This window comes from Nothoprocta perdicaria, unplaced genomic scaffold (genome assembly GCF_003342845.1).
Source record: "Nothoprocta perdicaria isolate Ctin4 unplaced genomic scaffold, notPer1 scaffold_13, whole genome shotgun sequence".
Taxonomy (NCBI): Eukaryota; Metazoa; Chordata; class Aves; order Tinamiformes; family Tinamidae; genus Nothoprocta; species Nothoprocta perdicaria.
This window is the reverse complement of record NW_020454427.1, coordinates 1324175-1348342: the sequence shown is the minus strand read 5'-3', so window position 1 is coordinate 1348342 and position 24168 is coordinate 1324175. Positions and strand designations below refer to the sequence as shown.

The window sequence follows — 24168 nt, the reverse complement described above, 5'->3', positions numbered from 1 at the left end:
CTTCATGTGTCTTCATGTATCTCTGTGACTTTTCTTTTTACTTCTTATAGATCCTTTATTTTTTTCCTAACTATTCTCAGMTTAATAGATACAGGTGCTCACTGATCATTTTTTCTTCATTTCATCTTGACTTTCCCATTAATCTGTTCTTCAGTAACCTTCATATATCTTCCTGTTTTCTTTGATTCATCTACCTGATGTTTCTTAGGTACTGTCTTTCTCTGGCTTCTCCTACATTCCAAACTGATAAATGTTAGAGCTAAAAAGCTTAGTATGATGCAGTGAGAATATGGAGATATGATTTGGGCCAAACTGCTCACATTGGGCAGTAGACCTCTTTTCTCCATAGTCAAGCTGGAGCTTGGCTCTGTTCTGTTTCCATCTCATAGCCAACTGCTGCGATGGGAAAAGGTGGAGGACCCGTGAATGCAGCTGCTTTGCATGTTCCTATCCTGCATGTTAAAGTAATGAAGCCARGAGAGGGTACTATGCATATTTTGCTTCAGTTTCATGAATAGATTAGGGGAACTCTGAATTCTCTTTTTATGAGAAAATGTGGTATGTGAGGTGTGCCCAAGCTTAGGAACTGGAAAAGATATATTGGCCAAGAATCAGCATGGGAAAGATGCTTGGCAAAGTTGATTGAAACTGGAAATTTCAGTTCTTTGGGCCATCCTAGTATTTCAGCATTTTTGCTGGGACTATAGGAAATATAGTTTCACAAATAAAGTTTTGTTAGCAGAGACAGGACAGAAGATTATATCATTTGTCTTTCAAGAGATCTATGTGCAGTCATCTTAAAAAAAAAAAAAATCCAGTCATTCTACAAATTCCAATTCTACAAATTCCAGCCATGCTACATATAGCTAGTCCTTTTTTTTTTTTTTTTTTTTTTGTGGAAAGCACATCACCACTATTCGTTCTTTTCTGATCTTCTTTTGAAAGTTTATTTAAATTCTGTAGGTCTGGATGCTTTCAGATCTAAAGAGAGAAGCATTGTGGACCAAAGCAGTAAACTGTGTCATCTCAAAAAATCTGTGAGATTTAAGCTGCACAGCAYATATGTCTCCCGTGTCTTAAATAGACTTCTGTGGTATTTCTTGTCTAGTTTTGTGTCAGGGTGTGCCTGGTCCAAAGTGGGAGCACAGTGTGCTCAGCCGAGAACTTCCAGCTTTTGGCATATACTCTCTCTGGAGGGCAGATTTAGAAAACTTCTTATTATTTTGCATGTTTTCTTCCAGAGCCAAAATGATCGCTTATRTAGATATCACTGCCTTCTAATTCTGCATAACTTTTGCTGTGGTATTTATTCTTTCCACTTGGAAATAGTTGCTTAGCTTAAATATCAAAACAGAAACTATACAACAGCCAAAAATAGACACAGCTGGATGCAACTTTCCTCAAGCACTCTTTCCTCCACCCTCAATTTCCCAATGAAGAGTTTTATAGGAGCTGGGAGAGGAGTGTGTTCAGGAGGAAGGTGCTGTTATGACATACGCCTTTGGGGTGGGAGCAAACTGAAAATCTGCAAATGGACATTCCTGTAGTTCCTTGCAAACTAGCAACATATTGTGACTTRCAGCAAGTCTATCTGCTATTTAAAATCGTGGACTTTTTTTAAACTTAACTTGAGAGATGAGGAACTAATGTACAAAGGAGGATCAGAAAGAGAAATAACTTGCTTTGGATGAAATATTCTACATCCTATAACATCTTCTGTGTTACAGGAAAAATGTATTTTTTGAAGAGCACAAAGAAATATGCCGATTTAGAGCAGTCTTCTAGAAAGCAATGAACACAAGTTTTAGCTTAAAGCTTAGAGTGAGCATCTGAGGCTTCATATGACAAGACTGCAAATGATATTAAATAAATGAGATAGATTAAATAAATGAGATAGGGGGCATACGTCACAGATCTTGCCATGTCCTTCCTTCTTTTCGACTTATGGAGCCCTCTGTGATTGAGTAGCAGCAACCATCTTCTACCTCAGTGATGTCCATCATCAATTTTGCTGCAAGTCTACTGCACTGCTCCGTAATTTTGACCTGTGCCTACCCTCCCCATCCTTCAGCTTTTCATGTTGATCATTCCTTTCTCAGAAGGAAGCATATTTTTGTCCTTACAGCCTTCTGTGAGGAGGATGAGCTAGAATGCGCCAACCATGAATGTGTGCGACGAGAGCTGTGGTGTGACGGACAAGTAGACTGCAGTGACAGCTCAGATGAATGGGACTGTGGTGAGTTTCCCTCTTGGTACGTTTGGGCAAAGCTGATGGAAATAATTGCTCGTGGTTTGTTGTAGAATACAGTAGAGAGAGTTGCTCCCATGCTCCTGAAAAGAGCCTGGGTAGAGTTGAAGGCTTCTGTGTGTTGTTAAAGTAAAGCTCACTAAACATTATTCTTTCAATAAAAATGCACATGGATTTCATAAAACATGTGCTTAAAGGAAGCAGGTTGGAAAGTGGTAGTGTAGTCTGTGTGGATATTTTACTGAGTTTAGTTTTTTTCCTGTATGTTAAAATATTTTATATTACTAAGTTTTGTAAGTTGTAAGTTATTTTAAATGTAGGAAAAAAGATATTTCATGCTCATGAAATCAAATATTTTGTATTGTATTTGTATTGAAGTACAAATACATTCTACTAAAGTAGAATGTATAAACATCTAATAATTTATAAGTGTTAATAGTAATATTTAGTAAAAATCTATGCATCAGAAATTAAATGTTCTAGAAATGCATATATGAAAATAGTAAACAAAGATAAATATGGAAAGAAAATCTTTATGGAAAAGAAAATCAAAAGCGTCTTTGGCATATAGGATAAATAAATGTTTATGTTAAGATTAGTACTATCCAAGCAAAAGTGAGAACACTTTAAATAAAAGTTTGGGAAAAATTGCACCTAMAAGCTGTCGTCTTGTCAGGGAGCCTGGAGATGCAAGAGAGATGTGCGTTTCTGCTGGGTCATTTGGGATCATTTTGAGAAGGTTTTTATGTGTTTTTAGACCTCAGTTGAGAGAGAGAGAAGTAATGGTCATGCTCTTTCTTTTAAGCAGTAGTTGCTTTTTCCGTTGCTAATATCACCCAGATATTGTTGTGACAGGAACAATTTATATTTTTGAGAGTCAAATGATGTTATCACTCATGTCAAACAATTCATCCCATAAATAACCTAAGTGATTTCATTTGGACTATTTGAGGGGTAAGGTACCATGTAACAAGATTAAGGCTATCAGAAACATGTGTGAACTTTCCTCAGGATGTCTTTATTGTTTGGTGTCTTAAACAGAATTTCCACAGCCATTGTTGCCTCTATTTTAAATGATATGTCTGTCAAGCACGGAAAATGAGCAAAAATGTGAACAACTTCCCTAAGTGGAAGACACTTTTGAAAGAAGTTTCATGTTTTCAGTGACTATATATAAAATCAGCCATGCRAAATAGTAGTCAAGTTATTTTTCTTCTTATTTGCAGTTACGCTGTCTAAAAACAGAAATTCCTCGACGTTCCTGACAATTCRTAGGTCAGCTGCTGATTACCATGTTTGTGCTGACGAGTGGCAAGAAAATTTGAGCCAGCTGGCCTGCAATCAGATGGGTTTAGGGTAAGGTCAGTAGTTTGTAGCATTGATGAATTTCTTAGGATGGTTGGCATGACAGAGTTTGAATTTGTGAAAGATCATTGGTCAGTGTGACCCTGCAGAGTTGGTATGGACTTAATAYGGAAAGAATTCATAGCAAAAAGGGACAACGAAATTGTTCAAAACAGTGGCAGGAGCAAAAGCTACTAAAAATCTAGGCACTTTTTAGCATTTTACAAACATGAATTGCCCAGTTATTAAAAGAGTATGTGGAAAAGATAATAATCTCTTGCTTAGCCTCAGATATGAATTTGCAGTTATTTAGGAGATTCCAAATCACTTGGAAATGTGATACTCTTATGTATTTCTAGGCAAGTAAACCAAAATTTCTTTCTAATAAGCTTAAAATCCTTTGGTATCCTTAAATTGCTTTTACTACTACTGTGTTGTCTCAGGATAAACTGGTGGCCTCAGTATTTAATCATGTTTTTTTTTATCCCCCACTATATTCTAGCTTAATAGGCTTAGCATCAAATTTTCTTCCCTTCCTTGCTCTGAAGAAAATGGGGAAGTTGTGCGATTATTTTTCCTTTTCTCTGAGCTGTGCCTAGACCAAAATTAGCATGAGCAGAAACTTGTTTCTTCCTTCAGCAAGTCCTGCTTACAAGAAGTAATTGTCAACCTTATCACTTTGGAGACAATGTATGAGACAAAAATATTTCTTCCTTTTCACAAATCCCTTTTCTAACAGGGGAAGAGTCATAATAACTTTTCTGTAAATCCTTTTTGTAGTAACAGGTGATTGAATGAAGGGCTGTGGTAAGCTTCAATTTAAATCTGAATTTTGTCACTTGAAGTAGTCTGTAATATACAGCTTTAATTGTTACTTCTAGTTCTTTAGAATACCAAAGCAGTAATTTTCTTTCCCATTTAATGCCTGATTTTGTCAGTACCTGAAGTCTGATTTTCTTAGCTATGCCCCCAGTGTGTAGGAAGTGGTGCTGCAGAACATGCAGTAAATTAGCTGTGAAGATCTATAAGAAATCCCAAAGATTATAAAACATGCATCAGAACTAATTTCAGAAAGAAGCAATCTGAGTTAATATAAATAATTTATGTCTACTTTTAATATTGCTTGGGGAGTCAATGAAAATTGAATCGCAAAGTGTAACACTGAGTCACAAAGGGTAACATCTTCCATATGGAAGGATAGAAGATTAAGTAATATAATGGTGTTACACAACCGTGAAATCTTAGTTAAAGCCATAAGCTTCATCTGTTTTCATTATCTCCAGCATAATATATTAGGCAGTTAGCATAGAGGGTACATGGGAATTAAACTGGATGTTATAGAACACTCAAGTACTGCTGAAATTTTTTTCTTGATTTTTTTTTCATGTTTTCTTTTAAAGATAACACAGTTCGAACTGTGGTTTTCTTCTGATGTACCTAATTGGAAATATTTCATTTTAGTCCTTCAAAAAATTAACATTAAAATTCCGTCCATATTGCACCACATTCCAAAACCCACCAGCTGGGTTGCTATGCAAATTCATTAAAGGCTTATCCTGATAGTGCATTTTGGTTTAATAGTTCTCCTGCTTATTCTTAAAGCTAAGTCGTGCACATGAGATTCAAAGCTGAGACTTCTTAGTGTCTTAAGCTGGGAATTACCATTAATGTGTAGTATTTTTCCTTTCTGTACAGCTCTGCACAGATAACAGATAACTGATACCTGTGACCAGTGTTTTCCCAAATGACAAATCCCAGTTACTATATGATATTATAATGTTAAAAATATGAAAACAATGCATTTCTGGCACCTTGAAGTTATTTTTGCTTGTTTAGACTACATTAATCTGGAAAAGAGAATTTAGTGGTAGTGGTTAAAATTCAGTTAATTTAGCTAATAGAACTGATGTATTTTATCAATAACAAGTTGTTCTTCAATTGGGAGATTTGAGCACTGTCTGACACAACATTAGAGATAATTCTCTTCGGGCTGTATTCCTGGCTGTTGGCCAATTCTAATTCCATAGGTGGTGTGCTGTTTCTCAGCACCATGCAGGTACATGATGCAGCTTCACAGAAAACCTTGCAAATTCCAAGCCTTGTGCAAGGCTCCCGTCTCTAGTGATGGCTGGTGCTCACGCTCTGCAGTGCACACTTAGCAGCTCATGTTTTCTTCTAGCTAAAAGAATGTTATCCATGAGCTGAAGTTTTGTTTATAAGAGCCCAACTGGGACTGGTTTTATAGTTCAAGTATTGGGTTTCATAAAGTTTGCAGCCAGCAGGGGCTATTGGATCATCTGATATGACAGCCCGTTCATCTCAGTGCATATAATTTTGTTCAGAGGCCTCCTCCTGAGTTCAAAATTCAAATATTATAAAGCATGTCTCTGGCAATTGGTTCCTAGTGCCACAAGGGTAAAACAGAGGAAAAAAATTGCCACCAGTGCTCAGATCAGTCATCAGTGATATCACTGGTGTCCTGCAGAGACTGAGTGGCTGTCTAAGGACACATGTGTGCTCAAAATATTATATTATGTTCAGGAGACTGTAGATCTGTCTTGATGTTTAGCTAATGAAAAATATTTTCACATACCCTGAAGCCTACACTTTTGTTGCTGACACAGTGATCAAAACCATAGCCTGCTCATACCTGAAATTTGGCAAAACCAGAAGTTGGTGGAGTTGTTTGGCTGCTCTGTGGGAATTCAGCGCATAATTTCTTGTTTCTCTTCTTTTCTGTACTAGAATGAGATGACAAATGTTGTAACAATAAACTTCTGCAGGTGGTGCCCAGCTGTGTGAAGGGTAATTTCATCTGAACTGCTTCATGTGGTCTAACAGTATAAGCATAAAAGCATAACTGTTTCCAGTATAAGATGCAGTCGTCTTTAATAATATTTGTTGAACTGAGTAATTCAAGCTTGCTGCATCAATATTCTTTTTTTTATTTTATTTTTGTAACATGAATTATGCTAACTACTTTCTAACAACTGCATCAGAAATAATGGAAGTTGAATATAGCGTCTTGCTTAGGAATATCACAGAAAACAAAAAATGGAGTACTTATGCCCTATCCACATTAGAATTTTGAACTTCTGAATCTAACCTACTTTCTTTAACCTATTTTCTCCAAGGATAAATATGTCAGTAAGTCACATTTCTTGTCACGAATGAAGTATTTCAATTCATAAATTCAGTCTGCAGTTCTAAACCCACTTGAAAGAATGTAAAATATGTCTGACCTAGCCCAAATACCTCCATATTGGCAGCAGTGTGTTCTATTAAATCTTTAAAAGTGTTAGAAKAGAAAGAAAAGAAAAAGACCTCAGAATTCTTCAGATTATATTTATTTTATAAAGARGGGGAGCAAATATTTCTATTAAATAAGTTATATCAAAATTAACTATATAAGCTGTGCTTGGTATGGGAAACTTTATTATAATAGTTTTGAGAAAAAAATAAAGCAATGTTAAAACACAGTTATATGTAGAATACATAGATTTTAAGCAGAATACTTTATCTAAATTTAAAATAATTCCACAGGTTTACTATATTTGATAGCTTATGCCTCGTCTTTCATGTAGGCATGTAGTTTTAAGTTACACATAAATTATTTGGAGAAGGCTTTCTTCCAAAGAAATTTTAATCTTATCAATCCTTGCAAATTGTGAGAAGTGCTTCAAATAGTCATTAATGATATTTTCACTTGCCTCATACAGCACTATTTTAGCTCTGTGATTGGGTAACTTTTTATTTAGGTAAAAAAAAGTAATTATTATTATTGTTTAAATTAGAGACAGGTGAATGCTTCCAACCAAAATAAAGGTAGTTACTGTAATGATTGCTCACATTTTTATCAAGTTGTGCTATGTCATAAGTTGTATAAATGATGTATAAATAGGATCTACTCTTTTCCAGTGATTTCCAAATCCAATTTGCTAGATTTAAAATTAAACAGATGTTAGTTTTTACTGTCTTACCTGGAAATTTATTCTGTTAACTGTAAGCTGAACTGTTTTTTATAGTTTTTGTGGCTGATTCATTATTACCAATAGAACTATGCTAACATTTTTCAAAAATAAAATTTCTGTGTAGTGCAATATTGAAATAAAATAACAGTGAATTTTATATTCCATGGTGTAACCATGGCTTTATAGAACTCTGTTCAAGAGTAAGAAACATCTTAAATTCAACTTTAAGCACAGACAGGAAACACATGCTGTTCCAATTCTGAACTAGACTTAGTTTGTTAACTACTAGTTTCATATATGTATTATTCATGACCTCCTGGTGTCCGTCACATGGCTTCCTCTCTCAAGCCTGCTCTTCTGTTACATGAGGCTTAAAACAATAGAGTTACAGAAGCTGAATCTGGCAAATTTACTGGTGCTTTGARGAGAGGAGAAATCTGGTTTGGGGATTATTGAAATGCATATTTTATGCTAACCTTAGAAAAGTGCTTTGAGATAGTTTTGCACAATCAAATAGAGAGAAAGTAGAATTTTACATTCAGATAGATTTAAGTGCAACTTAATGAAAATGCCTTGACTTTCTCATTTTATAAGTGAGTGACTTTACAGTGTTATCTTCAAAATATCTTTTTGGATATTGCATTCTAAACAATTTCTTCAACTAACGGAATTAGATTTGTAGAATTATATGTGCTCTTTAATCTTTATTTTGTGTTTCTGTGAAGCAACAAGTCCAATTTCACTAAGATGCAAGCTCTTCCGTGACCTAAAACTCCCAGGGGGATATAGGTGAGAGTGGAGATTGAGCTCAAGCTTATAAGGATAGATGTAAAATGACAGCATAAATATCTGTGGAAAGAATCAGAAAAGCTAAGGGATAGTAAACCAAAATAAACAAACAAAACCAAAGCAAAACCACACAAAAAAAAAAAAAAACCCAATAAAATATAAGTGGAAAATGTTAGTCTTTTACTCATTAACAAATTAATTACAGTCTGATGACTAGGAGCCATCAGTAGCAAAGAAATAAGAATTAGGGCTAGATTAAGAAAGGAGCAGCTTAATACAGCACTTTTGTAAGTAATTTGTCCTGCTGAAATTCATCCAAGAGTACTTAAGATATATGAGYGTGGCAGTCCTCCGTTATGGTAGACAATAATAGTAGTAAGTATCTTTTATATGTTCTGAAGAAGACTAYATAAGCTGAAAACTGTTAAATATGCCATCTCTTCTTAAAAAAGGGAAAAAGGGGAAGATTTATCAACTAGTCAGCCTAACTTCAATTGCCAACAAAAAAAGTATACAACTAATATATAAGGTCTTAGTGACAGAAAACAAGTATGCGTCAGTAAAAAATCATGACAGAGTCACTAAATTTCCTTTCTGGAAAGGATAGAGACGCTATGAATAGGGAAGAAACAGTAAGTGTGATATCTCTTTTTGTATCAAGTCATGGAGAGTGGGGCTAGAAAGGRCRTGTGCTGGGGCTGCATTTGCCATATAGCCATCACTAGGTCTGGTGAGCTCAGACTTTGGCCTAAGGTTAGGTTTGAGGGAGAGAGAAAGCCTGGAGCCCCATGGAGAGTGGGTCTGGAAAGAGTTTGCTAAAGGAAATGTAGCGCTATATCCAGATCWGTACAAGGACCGTATTTGCCATTTAGTCTGCACTAGGCCTGGTGAGCTCAGGCTTCAGCTAGGGTTGAGGTTAGGGTTAGGGTTGAGAGAGAAAGAGTCCCATTGGGACTGGGGCTTAAAAAGGGCACGCCAAAAGGTAATTGGTACAGACTGAAACAGATCTGTTGGCAGGATCCAATGTAAGTTTGTGGTGGCCAGTGATAGGACAAGGGACAATGTGTATAAGTTGAAACACTGGAAGTTCCATCTCCATGTGAGGAAGAACTTCTTTGCTGTGAGGGTGACAGAGCCCTGGAACAGGCTGCCCAGGGAGGYTGTGGAGWCTCCTTCAGAGATATTCAAAACCCTTCTAGATGCGATCGTGTGCAATGTGCTGTAGATGTCCCTGCTTGAGCAGGGTTGGACTAGATCATTTCTAGAGGTCACTTCCAACCTCAGCTTTTACTATGACATTACTTTAGATAAATAAGGAAATGGGGAAAAAGATGAAATAACGTGAGTGTCCATTTTTGGCTGTCAAACCATGAAAATGTGTCAGTAGAAGACTAGTGGGACTTGCCCTTTTTCTGGTTGCGTTGTCGTGGGTCGTTCAGATGATGGAGTGGARACCCTGCTTACTCATTTCTCGTTCTGTGTCAGTCTGGGAGGATCTTGGATTAGAATTAATTTTTTTTTTTTTGAGATGGCTGGAAATACCTAATGYCAAGGATAAGAACAAAATAGCATGTGTAGGGATAAGTTGAATAARTACGTGAGGGAAAATGGTGACCAAGGCAGGAAACCTGTATGAGAAGGATCTGGGAATACAGTGGGTCAGAAACTGGACATAATGAATCAATATTGTACTGCTACATGAAAAACAAGCAAAGTATAAAAACAGCTAGTTTAGGTATAGTTGATCATATTTTGGAGCAATGGACTGGATGATCTTATAACATGCCCTTTAAACTCACTTTTCTATGATATTTTTACTTTGGTTAAATGTTTAGTGAGAGAAAAATTTCTGCGAGGGTGCCATCCTAATCCTATTCCGTTGTTAAAAATAAGGCAGACAACCTAGTAGAAGCTTGAGGAGAAGATGGACCTGTCTTTTACTACACAGCTTTGTAAGTTGTAACTTAAATGTTACCATTAATCTAGTTGAATCGGTTCGCAGAGCTCAGTGGCATGGTCAAATGAGAAACATTGCTGTCTGCAGTTGCATCTGTTATAAACTTAGCTAATTATGGTACATTTGGCATGGCTTTTAAGAAGCYCATAGCATGAGATTGCAGGCACCCTAAACTGTATTCATTAGACTGYTGTTTTGAGAGCCTTGGAACTCAGAAGTTTTAGCACAGTTGTTTTGGACATAAAGCTTTATTTCAGATATTTAATACCCACATGAGACAATCCATTAAAATTTTGTGGTCTATACAGTAATAGATTCTTAGAACCCCATGGGTGTTAAAATGACCTTATAATGCTTTTCARTACTCAAATCGTTCCATGCAAATATTACCATGAGTTATTATGCAGTCAAGTGGATTCTGGCAGGATTYGTAAGTGATTTGGAAATTCTGGTGGAGGATCTTGTCCAAGGTTCACCACCCAAAAGGCCTGTATGACTGTTACAACAATATGAATGTCTTATGTTTTTAAGGTATCACTGACAAATTTACTTAAATGATGTAGATATTTCAGTGACTATACTGTAATGTTAGAAGATGTTCTAACACAAAAAACCTGTACCAGTAAATGTCAGTAATTTTTTTAAGATGAAGCTCTTCAGCTTAAATTCTGTCCATTTCAGTGTATTTGTTCTACACACAATAATCATAAAAATGCCAATTGTAACGGACATCTGGAGATCATCTAGTGCATCTCCCAGCTGAAGCAGGGGAAGCAATATAGGGRAAGCTATAACCAACACGAGACCAGCTCAGCCACTGCTTTGTCTAGCCAAGTCTTGAAAACGTTGAGTACTGAGATTCCAGTCACTTTGACCCAGCATTGTGCTACCCTCCTGGTGAAAAAGACTTTCCTAATACATGCTGAGAGTCTCCCAAGCTGCAGCTGTGGGCAATTTCACCTGGTTTTACTATGTGCAACTGCCGAGGAATTTGGCTTCCATCACTGAGGTAACTCCTCTTAGCCACATTTGGATTAGCTCTTTGMCTCCTTTTCTCAAGACTAAGCCAGTCCAGTTTCCGCAACCTCTCCTTGTACATCAGTGCCCAAGACACTTTGGTAGGCATTAGCAGGACCCTATCCACTTTCTAAATAAATGCATTTGTAAATATGTCCCTCTTAAACTCAAGGTCCCCTCAGTTGCACACTGTATTCCAGGTAAATATGATTTCAACAAAAAATATGTTTTCAATTTTGMTAATTTTTGCAGTGGAAATAATAATTACACCTACCTAATTAAGCTAAAATCAACAATAAGTTTCTGAATAAAATTTCTGTGCAATATGCAAATGAAATGAAAGAAATTTCATTCACTTCATTTTTTCTTCAGCTTTTCTTCAGGCTTATGAGGCTGAATTGAGGCTTTTAGGCTTAATTGTCTTTGAGGATGCAGGCCTGGTTTTAGGAGTTAATATCTGTTTCATGGTGATTGTAGTATCTTGAGCTGTAATCTAAAATCAAAAATTTCAACAAAATTCAACAAAAGACATGACATGACATTTGTGCTCTTTTCTGCATTATGTGTTTTGTAGATAAGATATTTGGTTAAAGTCACATAAAATATCTGTGCACAAATGTAAACTGTTGAACATAATGAATCATAGAAGATTACAGTGCACATTGTCATCTTAAGAGAAAGGCAAATTTATCTATATTTGGTGGGAGAAAGAATGAGAAAAGGCTGGAAGCTAAATGAGGAGACACCTATATGTGTTTACCATAAGGAGGCACTGATGGAGAAAGCTATTTGCTTCAAAAGGAGCTTTTTTATATAAAAGAGGAAAAAACAGAGAGGTAAAAAAAATGCTTGTTAATATCTGCCTGCATGTTTTGGATAGTAGATCGTGGAGTGATAGTTTTTTAATATGCCCAGAGGAGGCTCCAAGAAATAAGTCATATAGCAGACAGGATCAAAGAGTAAGACCTCAGAGTCTAGTTAATTCTGCCAGTCCTGTTGAAAACATTTCCATATGGCTGCACTGACAACAACTTTACCATAAAACATCATGCTTAGACCTCCATTAACTTGTGCAATCAACTGGCTAAAGGATGCTTATTTATAGTCTTTTATTAGACATAAGGAACCCTAAGGTATTAGCTTATAMAAAGAAGTCCTTAGTTGTGTGCCTTAAGGACTGCACATACCTGCACATGAAAGGGTTTTAAAAGTCATGGAGAATTCTTAGATTAACTGGGGATTGCATATTCCTGTAGAGGTGATCAACAAGATGAAAAATTTAGTGCTTAAAACAACAGATATTGTTATAATAGATATTTGCAATAGCGTCTCTCCYATCACTTCATCCCACCTAACTCTTTTTAGAATTTCCCTGAAAAGAATTTGCCTCAATAAATATTTCCCTCTCAAATTATAGTTTCCTTTTTTTAAGCAATCATCTCTGTTTCAGCAAGGGATAAGTGCTAGACTCATTTATCTCTGCCATGCAGATTCTGGTGGAACTTCATATTTGATAGTGTGTTACTGTACCATAAACCTTGCCTTTTAGAGACCGCAGGAACATGTGGCGTGAAATGGGGTAGATGCTAGAGATTTTCTGCATCATTTCTGACCTGTTTTAKGTGCCCATGGAGCTATTGGGAGTTGCTTAAAATCATCCTGAAATATGTATGAAATATTTTTTTTTATAAGACACAATAATAATATTCTGGGTTAGGCTAGTCTGAAACTTTCTTATGCATTTGATCTTTTTATTTTCCCACAGTCAGCTAAATATGCTTGTGTTACACATAGAAGTTGAAAAGAAGATGCATTTTTGCTTTGATACATTTGCTTTTTAAATAATCCTTTTGTCCCTCTGTAGTAGGAATTAATCTAGCAGCATAAGAAATACTCTTACAATGAAAATTTGATGAATCTTCTAGACCCAATCAAGTGACTGAGGATGTGAATCTTTTTACCAGTTTTCTCACAATGAAGAACTATAGAGAAAGATGGAATATTTTAAAAGCCACAGCTAAAATAAAATGAAAATTGATGTTATAGATTTATGAACACCAATATGCCTATGAGTCCCACATTTCGTTTAAGAATTTATTGATTTCATGATACTTTTAAATTTGGTATGAGTGGTCAGCTTGTTCATTGTGAATAGCTAAAAGTTATCAACTAATTTTTACTTTCCATAGTACTGTGTAGGGAAAAAAGTATTCAATTAAGACATTTCACTAGTCAAATATAGCAGTAATGAAAGAAGAAAAGGTATAAATGCAGTATAGAAAATGCTACCCAAAGATTCTTGCAGTTTCCTGTTCTACTACTTCTTCTTTCTTCTAGTTGTCAGAAAATACTACTTGAGCGACCTGTAATGTTAGCTATGAGTTTAGCTGGTTGGGTTTCCTGAGCCAATTTCATGCCCCCAAGTATGATTTTACTCCAGCTGGCTTTGAAATACCGTTGAACAGTTTATCTTTGGAGTAAAGAGGAGGCATTAAAGCCTCTTCCCCTTTATAACCCTGACATAGAGGCATACTGGAAGATGTAAAAAATATCTCTTATTTGTTGCAGAGGACCACCTGAAACAAAAATTGTACATGAAGATGAGGAAATGCAGCATCACAAATGGCTGAATCTTCACTCAGACTGGAAGAATAAAAATCCATCCACTTTGCATGCACTTCTAGTGAATGGGTAAGGAACAGTTAAATGAGGCTTTACTTCTGTTTTTCTCCCCGAGATATCTGCATATAAATCCCCGAATATACTCATGTGACTTGTTAAGATGCATTCTATGATCTTAATGTTTGTTAGAATTGTAGTCTCTACAGTTACATACAGATAACGTGTACAGATAATATGYATTGGTCCCTTCCCAGACTGAAAATAGGAGAAGCCAGGAGCTGAGAAGTGCTCCTGAGCTCCACAGTCTGGGTATACTCATCCGGATCAGCTTCAGCGTGTAAAATCTGTGCCAGAAACTTTGTCAAAAACTCGCAAATACACTAGTATTTTCATAGAAGTTTGATGAGTGGGTTTGTCAAAATGCAGACACTGTGCTGAGAACATAGAGTCTTTTGGCTATTTGGTCACAAGTTGAAACAATTTCTAGGTAAGGGAATAATTCCCATGTGTGTAGCTGCTCCCAGTTATATTCTGCATTTTTTTTTTAATGCAGCGTTAATACTTCAGGGGCCTTGGAATGTTCCTGAGTTTTCCTTAAAGTACCCCAACTTTTAGGGCAAATATTTTTGTCAAAAATGTCCCAAGTATTCTCTCCTTCAATGCTAAGGAGGAGAAGAGTAGCAATCTCTGGGTATTAAGGGGCCATAAATTTAAAATTGACTGAAGATCCCTCTCAGCTGGCCTCAGAGCTGGATGGATGTCCAAAGAAGGAGGTAGTCTGCCAAATACGATGCACCAAGTCATGAAGTGCATTAAAAATGGGTTTGCAATTCAAACTAAGAGTTTGTCTATAGGCAGCCACTGAGAGGTTGATGTTTCTGATGTAAGAAAGTCTTTGTGTTTCTTTGCATGGTTTGCGGGTATTTTACAACTTATAACAGCAGCTATAGTACCTGTGCTGATATGCAAATTACCAAAAATTGCATCWACTCATTGAGATTTCCATGATGTTGTTTCAATATTTAGGCAGATGTGTCAAAGTAGCAGCAAAGTGTCTCTTCTCTGCACTAAAGAAGGTAAGAGAAACATACATTTCTGGCAAACTAGGCAAAGTAAATTGAACGAACCGCTTCTTGACGCATGTCCTCTGAAGTTACCTAAGGGAATTCAGTAAGAATTAGGGATTACAAATCACCATTGCTCCAATTTATTTCTTCCTCACTAAACTCCCACACGTACAATAGCAGGAATCCGCCCTTGGGAGGCTGATTGCAGAAACTGGTGGTTCATTTTTTTTCTAGAACAAACGGAGTATAAATAATAGGATAATATTTATCTTCAGACTGAGGATAAATAATGGCTGTCACTTTACAAATCCAGAACATAATATGGACCGAAAGCGAAGGGCTAAGTATATTTAAAATAGCAATTCTCTGGCAGATAGGACTCTGATACAGTTCCTAGTGGGGAGCAACATGTAAAGCAGAATGCGTAGAGTATCTTCAAATCTCCAAATACTTTCCCTTGGTGATTTCCATGAATAAAGCAAGTATTGTGTCCAGCAGATAAGTAATCAGTGTTATGTTTGGCTGAGACTTGGGCTTAAGCAAAGTCCCAAGTAAGCTGAGCTAATTTTGCAGAAGCAGCTCTTATGGACAGTGCAAYGTAGCTCAAGTAAACATACAAAAATCAAGAAGCTTCCCCAAGGGTGTTCAAAGAAAGAAGAGAAAGGAGGCCAACTTAACCTGTTTCATATGGTCTAGGCTGGCCTAGGCTGAGCCATTAAAACCAATCTCAGGAGACGAAATCCTTTGATGTGAAGTAAGAACTGAAGAACTGAAATGGTTGAATGCGTTAGATGTTCCTGTGTGATCCCTGATGATTTTATTTATTGTGCTATTCACTGTCACTTAATGACCGTGCCAGTAATGTTCTGTGCCCAGGGGTCTTGCAGCACCTYCTGGACGCACCGTGTCTGTAGTACCAAACAAATCTGTGTCTGTTGCTCGCCAGACTGTGGCCGTCGCCCAGCTGCCCGCATGACCAAGAGGATCCTCGGTGGCCGGACCAGTCGCCCGGGCCGGTGGCCGTGGCAGTGCTCCCTGCAGAGCGAGCCCAGCGGGCACATCTGTGGCTGCGTTTTGATCGCAAAGAGATGGGTCTTGACGGTAGCGCATTGCTTTGAAGGGTGAGAAGGGCCAAGACTGCGTTACTGTTTGCCTACAAAATGCTGTAATTCACTCGTGGAAGTTACCTAGTCCTCCCTCCTTGACCAAACGCATGAGTGGAAGGTGATGGCAGGTCACAGGGGCCTGGTTTGGGAGACCAAAAGGCAAAGTGAGTAGTATACAACAGCATCAGGTGAGGTCCTGACATGCTTTATTGATGGTGCCTCCTAAGCACCATCTAAGCGAACTGGGACTGTTAAGTTTGGAGAAGACTGAGGGGGGATCTGATCAATATGTATAAGTACCTGAGGGGAGAATGTAGGGGAAAGGGGGCCAAACTCTTCTCGGTGGTGGCCAGTGACAGGACAAGGGGCAATGGGTACAAGTTGAAACCCAGGCAGTTCCATCTCCATGTGAGGAAGAACTACTTTCCTGTGAGGGTGACAGAGCCCTGGCACAGGCTGCCCAGGGAGGCTGTRGAGTCTCCTTCTCTGGAGGTCTTCAAACCCACCTGGATGCCGCCCTGTGTCCCGTGCTCTGGGTGTCCTTGCTGGAGCAGGGGGTTGGACTGGATGATCCCTGGAGGTCCCTTCCAACCTCCTCCATTSTGTGATTGTGTGATCTCTTTTAAGATACTTTAGAACTCTTTCTTATTTATTCTAAAAGCCTTGCAGAACAAAGAGACAAAAAGCTGTTTAAWTGCTAAGATGTCTTGATTTAATTTTGATTGAGGAGTTATATGAACATTTCTTCTGCCTCTCTGATGGGAGTGAGGGTCAGTGTCTTGGCATCTTTACACTGTTTAGTAGTTTCTTATATAAGTAGCGAGCTCATTCATGGTCTGATGTTCATAATCCTAGCAACACACAGAGTGGGTTACTGTCATGATGCATTACACACTTTCATTTTAAACTACTGTGTTTTTGTGACACAAAAAATTTCAAAATCTACCACAGCAAGCCGGACAACCCAACAGTTGGAAATATTGCCTACGTGGTGTGATGCATTAGATAATCCCAAGCTACAGAAAATAGCTTTCAAAACATGAGGCCTGGGCATCATTAATGCAGCAGAAGATTTTGAGACTGGCCATAAATACTCATAGAGGTTAAAAATGAGAAAAAAAAAAAAAAAATCCAACTCTACATCAAGCATGGAGGCCATGCCTAAATACATCTTTTGTCCTGAGTAGCTTGAAATGCTTTGCATAAAAACATCCAAGACACTAAATTATTTTTCCTCACTGTATGATAATATATTCCAGCTGTGACTTCTCATTGCTCAGAGCAATGCTTTTTATAATGTTAAGAAACATGATAGCATATGAATATTCTTAGCTGAATATTCATAATAATGCTGAAACATTATGGAAAAAATATTCACTGACTGAGTATAATAGCAAAAAGATCATTATTGAATTTTCATGCAACTTTTAAATTGAAATAGCTCTTATTTAGCAACCAAAACTCTACACAAATTATAGAACCTACAGTTCTCTTGACTGCTTTGAGAAAAAAAAAAAAAGCTGAGTTTTTAGCGGCTTTGATTTATACTGTTTGATTAAGCATCAGTGTCTGCAAAGGTACTTGGTCACACTAACTGTCTCCCATTAATTGTGAAAATGCCGAGGGTTTTCTTGAGGATTTTTAGAATCACAGGCTAATTAGGAACCCGTGACTTCTTACCACCAGTTACCATCAGCGATGACACCCTCAGAGCCTTTCATGAAGCCCATGTTTTTCTCACATGTCTCAACTGGTGCTAATTCAGTCTTCAGTCTTCCCACTTGAACCATTGCCATCATTTTTTTTTAATATTCATTTTTACAAAAAGAGGAGAGAAAAAAAAAAAAAAAAGGCTTATTAAACTATTGTGTGGAAGAGTCAAAGTCCCCTTTGATCGTAGGCATAGTGTGCTTGGCACAGGCCGGGTGCCCAGTAAACAAGAAAGGACTTTTTCCAGGGATATCAAAAAAGTTTTAATTTCCATAATTGCTGCTTTGAGATTTATTTGAGACTTCAGCTTGAGTTACTGCTGTTAGCAGCATGTTACTGAACAGTAACGTAGCCCCCTGGGACCTCTGTACGTGTCCCGTGGTGAGCAAGGGGACACCCAGGACTTGGGCAGGATCCCCARGGTGATGCTGAGAACCTTTGGCATTTGATACAGCGAGTTGGGGGCTACACCCCTCTGAGGGAGCTGAGCTTGAATTCATTTGGGAGCAAGCAGGAAGGAAAAGAAAATCTCTTGGTGCTCAGATGATAGATGTGATGCCTAAAACAGTTTTTTTCTTGTYTTATTTGTATGCACAAAGTAAAAAGACAAAAATTCTCAGTTACGTATGTTCCTTTGCTATCTTGATGGAAATTTCCCGTTTTCCCTTTTATTTTTTAAACAAAGGCGAGAAAACGCAGCTGTTTGGAAAGTAGTGCTGGGCATCAGCAACCTGGACCATCCCTCGGCTTTCATGCAGACGCGGCTTGTGAAGAGCATCATCCTGCACCCTCGCTACAACCGGGCGGTCGTGGACTACGACATCAGCATCGTGGAGCTGCACGACGATGTCAACGAGACRAGCTACGTGCGGCCCGTCTGCCTGCCCAGCAAGGAGCAGCTGGTCCAGCCGGACACCTACTGCTACATCACGGGCTGGGGACACATGGGCAACAAAAGTAAGGGGAGTGATTTGGGGAATGCTTGGAAGTTCTCATATGACTTGATCACATGCTTGGTGCCAGTACAAAGCTATACCCACTTACACTGTTTCTGGCTCTTATTAAATACTAAGGAATGCACTTATGAAGGCTTCTAGCTATGACCAAAGCCTGCCTGCCTGCCTGCCTTCCTTCCTTCCTTCCTTCCTTCCTTCCTTTTTTTTTTTTTTTTTTTTTTTTAAAAAAAGCCTAAATTTAGGCTCCTAAATTCACATTTAGCTGAGTGGATCATTTTTTTTTTTTCAAAATTGCTGAGGACCTAGCAATTCCCACCAGGAAAGCCACCTGAAATGGTTACCACTTTGCTCCTTCAGGTTGTGTCCAACACTGTATTGAGAAGGTATCAAATCACCAGTGGGAGAACAACCATCTTCGTTTGGTGAAAACAGAAGGCATGGGCTCGAGGCACTGCCTGTATTGCCATGTAGGCTGAAGGAAGTGATTTTCCTAAGCCAAGGCTCTGTGCCATGCTTTGGGCTTGTGACACAGTTTATTCCATCCAGGCTTAATCACAAGTGTTGTTTTTGTTTCCCCGAACAGAAATGTTACTGTGTTGGGGTTTTTGTTTTTTGTTGCTGCTGTTGTTCTGTAGCCACTGTAATCATGGGGTCCCAAACAGAAACATTTATTTTATGCAAAGCTCTGTAGTGCCAGAACGAGCCTGCATGCATCACATGCAAAATACCCTGGCTCTGTTGCATTCAGCCCCATGTGTTTCTCCCAACTCTGCTGTAGAGGACATCTTTCTTTCAGAATCGCTTCAGATGGCATTTCACAACTACAGGTCAGCTCATACCTGTGGTAACAGTGAACAAATTATTCCATTTGTAACTGAAAAATTGCATTCTGTATTTCTGAACACAGAAACAAGTTGTGTCTGTGAGGGACAGTCTGCTTATTAGCAGCTCTGCCCATCTAAAACTAGCTTTTATGTATTGGCAGAACAAACAGAATACTTGTGTGCCACTGCTCCCTGGGAATAGCACCTTGCTCTCTAATATGGTGTGGCAATTTTATTTTTTGGTGTTATGAAGCAGCAAAAGATGATCACACCTACATCAGGTCTAGTACTTCATGCACTGGGATTAGCAGTTTTGCTTTGACTTTGCGCTAGGTTGGCTGCTAACGGTGGGAAGAAGCCCTTTATGGTCTCCTGGATGCTCTAACACAATTTCAGTGCTTTCAAATTCTGATTCCCTGATAGAGGCTCTAGGTCAAATTTTACCCATGCAGTAACTCAAATAACTCTGTWTTTTAGTGCCCTTTAAGCTGCAGGAAGGAGAAGTTCGCATCATTTCCCTGGAGCAGTGCCAGTCGTACTTCGACATGAAGACCATCACCAGCAGGATGCTGTGTGCCGGCTACGAGTCCGGCACCGTGGACTCCTGCATGGTAGGACACRCGCCGAGAAGCAACTCGCTGCCACGAGTGCTCCAACAATCCGAGGCAGAGCAGGGCTCACGAGCTGTAGTTACTTCATCTACTGCAGAAATGACAGCAGAGTTTGCCCGCATGTTTTGATTCAGTATCTGATCCTACTGGTGTAGTTAGCTTCAGTTTATGATTATGAAATGCTACTTGAAAACTCTAAGGTTCCTATACATTAATTATTAAATTACCATTTTTTTTAATTAGTATGAGCTTTGCACAGGTATATTTTTGTACAATTAGAATTAGTYTAATTTAGAACGGACTAATTGTGAATATAGCTATGCGTTACATTTCTGTGAGCTTAGCTGAGGTGCCAGTTTTAACAGCTGAGTTGCTTATGGAAAGCAAACCTGTCCAGAAATCGAGACATAGCTCTAACCATACATRCTACACCCAGCAATACACAGCCCCTATAGACTGTTCTTGCTCTCCCCTTGCAGGGTGACAGCGGAGGACCCCTCGTGTGCGAGCAACCCGCGGGGCGCTGGACTCTGTTTGGTTTAACGTCTTGGGGCTCCGTCTGCTTTTCCAAAGTTTTGGGACCTGGAGTTTACAGCAACGTGTCACACTTTATTGAATGGATTGAAAGACAAATATACATCCACACCTTTCTGCTGAACTAGCTCCAGATGGCTAGGATCGCGCTGACAGGCCAAAGGGAAAAGGAATCAGCATTTCAACCCTCAAGACTCTGCAGCCAAGAAGGAAGGAAAAGGAGCTCAGGCTGTTACCTGTTCCTGGTGCAGGGCTCTGGACTATGCAGGATGTTAATGGCAAACCCTCCTGCTGGTGGATAGACTTTGGGGCAGAAGCAGCTTCCCGTTTGGACTTTGCTTTTAGCTGGGTTGTGTCGCTCTTCCAAACACAAGAACAGGTTTAGAAGAAGAGACTCAGACACTCTCTGCCTTTCAGTTACTCAAACTAAGCAGTAGTGCAGACTAGTAAAACTATAAAATAACCTATTTCAATACCGTTAAATTAGTAGCACAGGCGGTCTCGCTCGGTGGCTGCCATGAGAGGCCCTGCGGTGACAGGGCCGCCGCCAGGAGGAGGAAGCTGCTGCTGTGTGGCTGGCCAGCTCCTCATGGCACCAGTCTCTTTGTCAGGGTGGCTCGTTAGCACCGCTGTCATTAGCCATGCTGCTCGTCACCGGCTGCTCCCTTCGCAGGGCAGCGTGCAGCCTGCGGTGCTGGCGGTGGCCCAGCTCGTCCTGCAGCTGCTCCGAGGCCTGCGCCGCTCTGACCCGCAAGGTTTCGGAGACCTCTGCGTTTCAGTGTGCCTGAAATGCCCACGTTTATCAATCCTGCGGCCTCTTGTCATTTTTCTTAAACTATTTCTTTTTCTTTGCATATTGGATCCAACCTATAAAAAGGGTTGACAATCTCTAACAAACCAACACTGGCAAAGCCACTTTTCTTTTTCTCCTACCAATGAGCTACTGGGATATTTTGGGCTGGTTTTCTTTTCAAGTATCTTGCAATGGAAATTTCATTTTGCTTGGCAAGATTAAACACTCAGATCATAGAGAAGAGAGAGAGAGGGAAAAAAAAAAAAAAAGGTAAACCTGAATGACAGAAGACTTGGCTCTACTAGGTTCTTCTCAAATTAATATTACAAATGTTAATTAAAATACAATAGCCTTAGAGTTGTAGTCAACTGCTTGACAGCCCGCGGGACAAGGCAGCGGGGAGCCCACAGCTGGGAGCCCACAGCAGAGCTCAGCCTCTCCTCGTGCTGCCCAAGGGGAGCCATTCCTTACCCGCCGCTGGAGGTGACTTTCTGCACCCACCCCCGTTGTGTGGGAACCTGCCTCAGGAAACGGAGGGTTATAAAATTAATTTCACCGGGGGGCAGCGCATCTCTAACATGTGTGTTTTCAGTGCTGTGCCTTGCACCCCGTGATTCCAGCCTAAAACACAGAGCAAAATGGCCCAGGGCCTGCTCAGCACCAGGGCTGCCCCATGTGGACGGACACCCGTGACGGGATGGCCACCGCACAGGCACTCCAGGCTGCTCCCATCCCCGCTGCTTTCCCTCGTTCTCGATTCCAGCGTTTAGTTGGGCTTCTAGGTGTTCGTGGAGGGCCTCACCTCTTACGATCCGTATCTTCTCCCTCAGCACGCCTCATGTTAGCCATGCTAGACAGTGCTCTACAGAGCAATATTAATAAATATTCAGTATTTATGTTATGGGTTCTGAAACTCTATTTAAGTGACTATTGTATCACTGTTTTATACTCACCAAGAAACTCCAGTGCTTCTCTTTTGTATTAAGGGATTTGCTTTTCTCTCTGTCATACAAACGTTCTTCCCCCAGCTGCAGTTGCGAGGGCAGCTGTGTGTGACACGTTTTTTCCAGTGAGGGCTTCCCCTGCCTTTGCCTCCAACACACAAAGGAGCCAGACTAGGGGAAAAGACACCTACAAAGCACTGGAGAACATCCTGTCCCTTCATGTAGATAAAAGCACTACCAAAGGGTCAGATGTAAAGTAATCCCACATTTCGATCAAATGGGTTTGGCTGCTACCCCTTCCCAAGCTAGCTCTCCCAAGAAACAAGGGAGGGTCCTGCTTAACACCATCAGCCAGTCTCTGTCTAAGGAGTGTTTAAAGGAGTTACAGACCGAGCCCCATCCCAGAAGGCCTTAGGCGGGAGCAGCAGSAATCTTCCGTTCCCACAATTTTGTCTGCTGCAACATTCCATGTAAAGAGGAAATTTGTAGTTTTATAAATGTATTTTTATACTGCTTTTTTTTTCTATATGTGCACATAAATCAGGCAAAACTCCCCTTTCCAGTGTACCACGATTCTCCCTGTGTGCTGCAGTGATGGTTCTGATCAGACTCCCAGTTTCTCTTGCAATGTGCCCCGGCTGTAGCTCCAAGGGGAGCTCCAGTTGGACAGATGTGTTTCTTTTTAGCTGTATTAATAAAAATTTACAATCATTTTCCAAGTAACTCCTCTGTTGGAAATGTGTTTTTGTTCGTTGTGGAGCTGATGATAAGGTCAAGGTGTGAAGAGATTAAGGGCAAAGTTTTAACCTTAGCAGCAATCCCTAAAAATAACCTGAAAATGGTACCTGCAGACCCTGCTCAGTACCACCCTAGCCCTGGTAGCACTGCAGCTTTTGTAGAGGTCCAGGCCCTACAGCCCCTATGTAACCTGTAGTTTATTCCACACATGGGMTTCCAGCTAAAATATTCCTGCATTTAATCTAAGAATGGCTGCTGAAGGCTGCTGTGGGCAGGTGAGCAGGCTTGGGAAGCGGGGATTGCTGTGCGCTACCATGGGGTGCAGGCAAGAGGCCTTGAGGGCATGAAGCTGGCGCCGGGGCCAACAGGCACGTGCCACCGAGGAACCTTGGTGGGGATATTTTGGTGCTGCAGAGGAGTCCAAAGCTCTTCTCTAGACTGTTTCAGCTACTAGAGGCAAGAGGGCTACTACAGTCCAAAGAATGAAATGGTGGGGACAGCCTTCACTTGCGTCAGTGGTTACTGCAGAGAGAATAAAATAGTCTGTTTGCTGTGTCCACAGTGAGGTGAGGCAACAGATGATTTAAGGTGCAGAAGAAACACAAAAGTGAGACAAAAAAGATCCAAAGTGTTACCTTTGAAGGCAGGGGAGTGCTAGTTCGGCCTGTTTCTTCGGAGCTCTTTCCAATTGGAAACATTTGCTGGGAATGACACAGGTAGAGCTGTGAGGAGCTCTACTCCTCACAGCTGCCTTGAGGCAAAGCAAGGCAGCAAGCAGAGGCTGCCTTGGGGCCGTGAAGCAGAGCAGGCGACTTCACTGTGTTCCAGCTGCTCTCTCCCTAAGAAAAGCCCCTGTACCAGCTCACGTCCCTGCTCAGCTTGCTGGCTGTTTCATGTCTTCTTCTTGGCCTCCACCTCATGGTTTCCATGTTTTGCA

At 39.8% G+C, this 24168-nt stretch overlaps 1 protein-coding gene across 1 annotated transcript in view; it reads left to right on the top strand.

The window, feature by feature from the left end:
- CORIN (corin, serine peptidase) overlaps window positions 1–21824 on the top strand; it is a 110952-nt gene extending 89128 nt beyond the window's left edge. The window contains exons 16-23 of the mRNA XM_026033621.1: window positions 2126–2236; window positions 3475–3604; window positions 13895–14017; window positions 14975–15024; window positions 15962–16136; window positions 18517–18788; window positions 20089–20222; window positions 20702–21824. Of these exons, the coding sequence (XP_025889406.1) occupies window positions 2126–2236; window positions 3475–3604; window positions 13895–14017; window positions 14975–15024; window positions 15962–16136; window positions 18517–18788; window positions 20089–20222; window positions 20702–20884 (1178 nt within the window). The 3' untranslated portion in view covers window positions 20885–21824. The remainder of the gene's footprint in view (window positions 1–2125; window positions 2237–3474; window positions 3605–13894; window positions 14018–14974; window positions 15025–15961; window positions 16137–18516; window positions 18789–20088; window positions 20223–20701) is intronic.
- Window positions 21825–24168: the final 2344 nt, after the last annotated feature.